This window comes from Schistocerca nitens, chromosome 1 (assembly GCF_023898315.1).
Source record: "Schistocerca nitens isolate TAMUIC-IGC-003100 chromosome 1, iqSchNite1.1, whole genome shotgun sequence".
NCBI classification, from domain to species: Eukaryota; Metazoa; Arthropoda; class Insecta; order Orthoptera; family Acrididae; genus Schistocerca; species Schistocerca nitens.
The window spans coordinates 1,245,758,608-1,245,761,785 of NC_064614.1; the positions used below are offsets into that span (position 1 = coordinate 1,245,758,608).

At 59.3% G+C, this 3,178-nt stretch overlaps 1 protein-coding gene across 1 annotated transcript; it reads left to right on the forward strand.

Annotated features, from left to right (window-relative positions):
- Positions 1-820: 820 nt before the first annotated feature.
- LOC126233843 (uncharacterized) lies at positions 821-2,215 on the forward strand. The gene has a single exon (XM_049942888.1). It carries the CDS (start codon positions 821-823, stop codon positions 2,213-2,215), a length of 1,395 nt encoding a protein of 464 aa, XP_049798845.1.
- Positions 2,216-3,178: the final 963 nt, after the last annotated feature.

The following is a 3,178-nucleotide window of genomic DNA, read 5'->3' on the forward strand; positions in this document are numbered from 1 at the left end:
TCGGTTATCTCAATATCTGACATTTCGACGTTCGCACGACCATTGAAAGGAGGGACAGTGTTACGATCTTTCGCGGTGAAACAACTTCGGAAGACGAATTCAGTATTTCGGCATTCCCTCTATTACCTTCCGTTTCGGTGCCAGCGTGGTAGCTGAGAGAATGAATAGATGATTTTTACCCACTCACTGATTCTATATACGAAGATGATTTTTACCCACTCACTGATTCTATATACGACGAAAATATCTTAGGGCTTTTACTCAAGTCGGTTGACAACGTCTTGCTTCCAGAATCATTGAACACTTCTCTCATTGCTCTCCTTCCACTCATTTTCGCTTCGTTCAGCTATTGTTTGTCAGCTAGGTTTTTACTTATCTTGAATCTGAGGTGAAGTGCTCTTTGTTTAGGCAACGCCTTTCTAATATGGCTATTAAACCATGGTGGATCTTCCCCATCCCTTAAAACCTTACTCATGAACATACTTGTCTACAGTATACTGAACGATACCTTCGAATTTTTTCCATTTTTTCTCATCTTCGTACTCATCATCGAATATTTGATGCTTACTGCTAAGGTGTTCTGAAATTTGTACCCTGTCACCCCTGCTGAGTCCTTGTCTCTGACACCAGTTCTGATGGCATAGCACTCTCAACACCCGCTATTAAAAACGCATGATCACGAAAATTACTAATGATATCCTGCAAGTACTGTTTGAAGCACTCTACAGCTCTCTCCCCTTCTCTCCCTCTCCCCCTCCCCATTTCTCTCCCCTCACCCATCCCCCCTCTCCCCCATTCCCGCCCCTCTCCACACCATCCAATGCCACCCCACTCCACACCATCCCATGCCACCCCTCTCCCCACCAGCCCCCGCCGCCCCTCTCCCCACCATCCCCCACCGCCCCTCTCCCCACCAGCCCCCACCGCCCCTCCCCCACACCATCCCCCACCGCCCCTCCCCCCACACCATCCCCCGCCGCCCCTCCCCCCACACCGTCCCCCGCCGCCCCTCTCCCCACACCGTCCCCCGCCGCCCCTCTCCCCACACCGTCCCCCGCCGCCCCTCTCCCCACACCGTCCCCCGCCGCCCCTCTCCCCACACCGTCCCCCGCCGCCCCTCTCCCCACACCGTCGCCCGCCGCCCCTCTCCCCACACCGTCCCCCGCCGCCCCTCTCCCCACACCGTCCCCCGCCGCCCCTCTCCCCACACCGTCCCCCGCCGCCCCTCTCCCCACACCGTCCCCCGCCGCCCCTCTCCCCACACCGTCCCCCGCCGCCCCTCTCCCCACACCGTCCCCCGCCGCCCCTCTCCCCACACCGTCACCCGCCGCCCCTCTCCCCACACCGTCCCCAGCCGCCCCTCTCCCCACACCGTCCCCCGCCGCCCCTCTCCCCACACCGTCCCCCGCCGCCCCTCTCCCCACACCGTCCCCCGCCGCCCCTCTCCCCCGCACCGTCCCCCGCCGCCCCTCTCCCCCGCACCGTCCCCCGCCGCCCCTCTCCCCCGCACCGTCCCCCGCCGCCCCTCTCCCCCGCCGCCCCTCTCCCCCGCCGCCCCTCTCCCCCGCCGCCCCTCTCCCCCGCCGCCCCTCTCCCCCGCCGCCCCTCTCCCCCGCCGCCCCTCTCCCCCGCCGCCCCTCTCCCCCGCCGCCCCTCTCCCCCGCCGCCCCTCTCCCCCGCCGCCCCTCTCCCCCGCCGCCCCTCTCCCCCGCCGCCCCTCTCCCCCGCCGCCCCTCTCCCCCGCCGCCCCTCTCCCCCGCCGCCCCTCTCCCCCGCCGCCCCTCTCCCCCGCCGCCCCTCTCCCCCGCCGCCCCTCTCCCCCGCCGCCCCTCTCCCCCGCCGCCCCTCTCCCCCGCCGCCCCTCTCCCCCGCCGCCCCTCTCCCCCGCCGCCCCTCTCCCCCGCCGCCCCTCTCCCCCGCCGCCCCTCTCCCCCGCACCATCCCGCGCCGCGCCCCTCTCTCGCACCACCCCCCGCCGCGCTACTCTCTGTCCCAAACTGTGTGCTATATGTCGTACAATCGCCTCAGGATTGTGTCCTGCACAACCAGAACAGTAATTTCGTCTGTGTGTTTGTACGTTGACGCTAACTGGAAGTCCAGCTGCTTCTTTCCACAACACCAGAGCAGATCACTGAAATGGTACGAGGTGAAGGTAACTGTCGATCTGGGTGCTACTCAGCGTACACTGGTCCAACTGTGGTTGCAATCAACATAATGTCCATTTTACTTCATTATTGAAGATCGGCATGTCGACTAGACAAAAGTAAATGCAAACAAGCCACACTAAAACAGGGAAAGCGACGTCCGAATCGTACGTGAAAGGGGATGCAGTGTATTTCCATGTTTCACGCCGTTAGCAGTACAACAGGCCCGATAAGGAGACATAATTAGACTGAACAGTGTAGGCAGAACGTACGCACTGATATTTGTCTGTTTATAGCGGGCTTTAGGACAGTGCAGGCATTATGGCAGGGAACGGGGAGCGTTGCCATCCTTCAAAGCGGGGATGTACAGACTTGTCAGTACCGCGGGCCATGGTCGTCGACGTTCCGAAATGTCTCTGGGGGCATAACGACGGGAGTGGTGGGAGAGAGGGGCGCGGCGGGGGGTGGTGGGAGAGAGGGGCGCGGCGGGGGGTGGTGGTGAGGTCGTTCTCTATTTTTTTAAACAAATTACCTTTTGTTTCTTGCTATTGTACCACAGGAACTGGCAGAAGGCATATTCTCGGGTAACATTTTCTGACTAAACATGGTTCTCAGTATGTTCAGAGTCAGTGACGCACCCCATCTGTGGAGACGACGACAATCGAATGACGAATTCACTCACAGCGCCTAGCAAATGTGCTGTTCGAATTCGGAAGTACATGACGGAAGCAGTACTCAATATTGTGTTTAAGCTTTCCACTCGTATCCAGTTATCGTGCCATGTTGGAAAATTGCGAAAATGTTTACCCGCGGAATATCCGGTCAGTAGATCCTCTTCTTTGTACTATTACCACGGAAACATCCCTTTTTTGTGAAAATGAGGACTTCCTGGTCTACAGCCTAAGTTCCCGCGTCCTTCCAAGCCACTGTATCTCGGAGAACAAGCAAAACAATATCAATCCAGATTGCAAGAAAATAACCTGGCTGAAATCTTGAACTATACCGCTTTTATATGATTGATACAAAAGAAGACG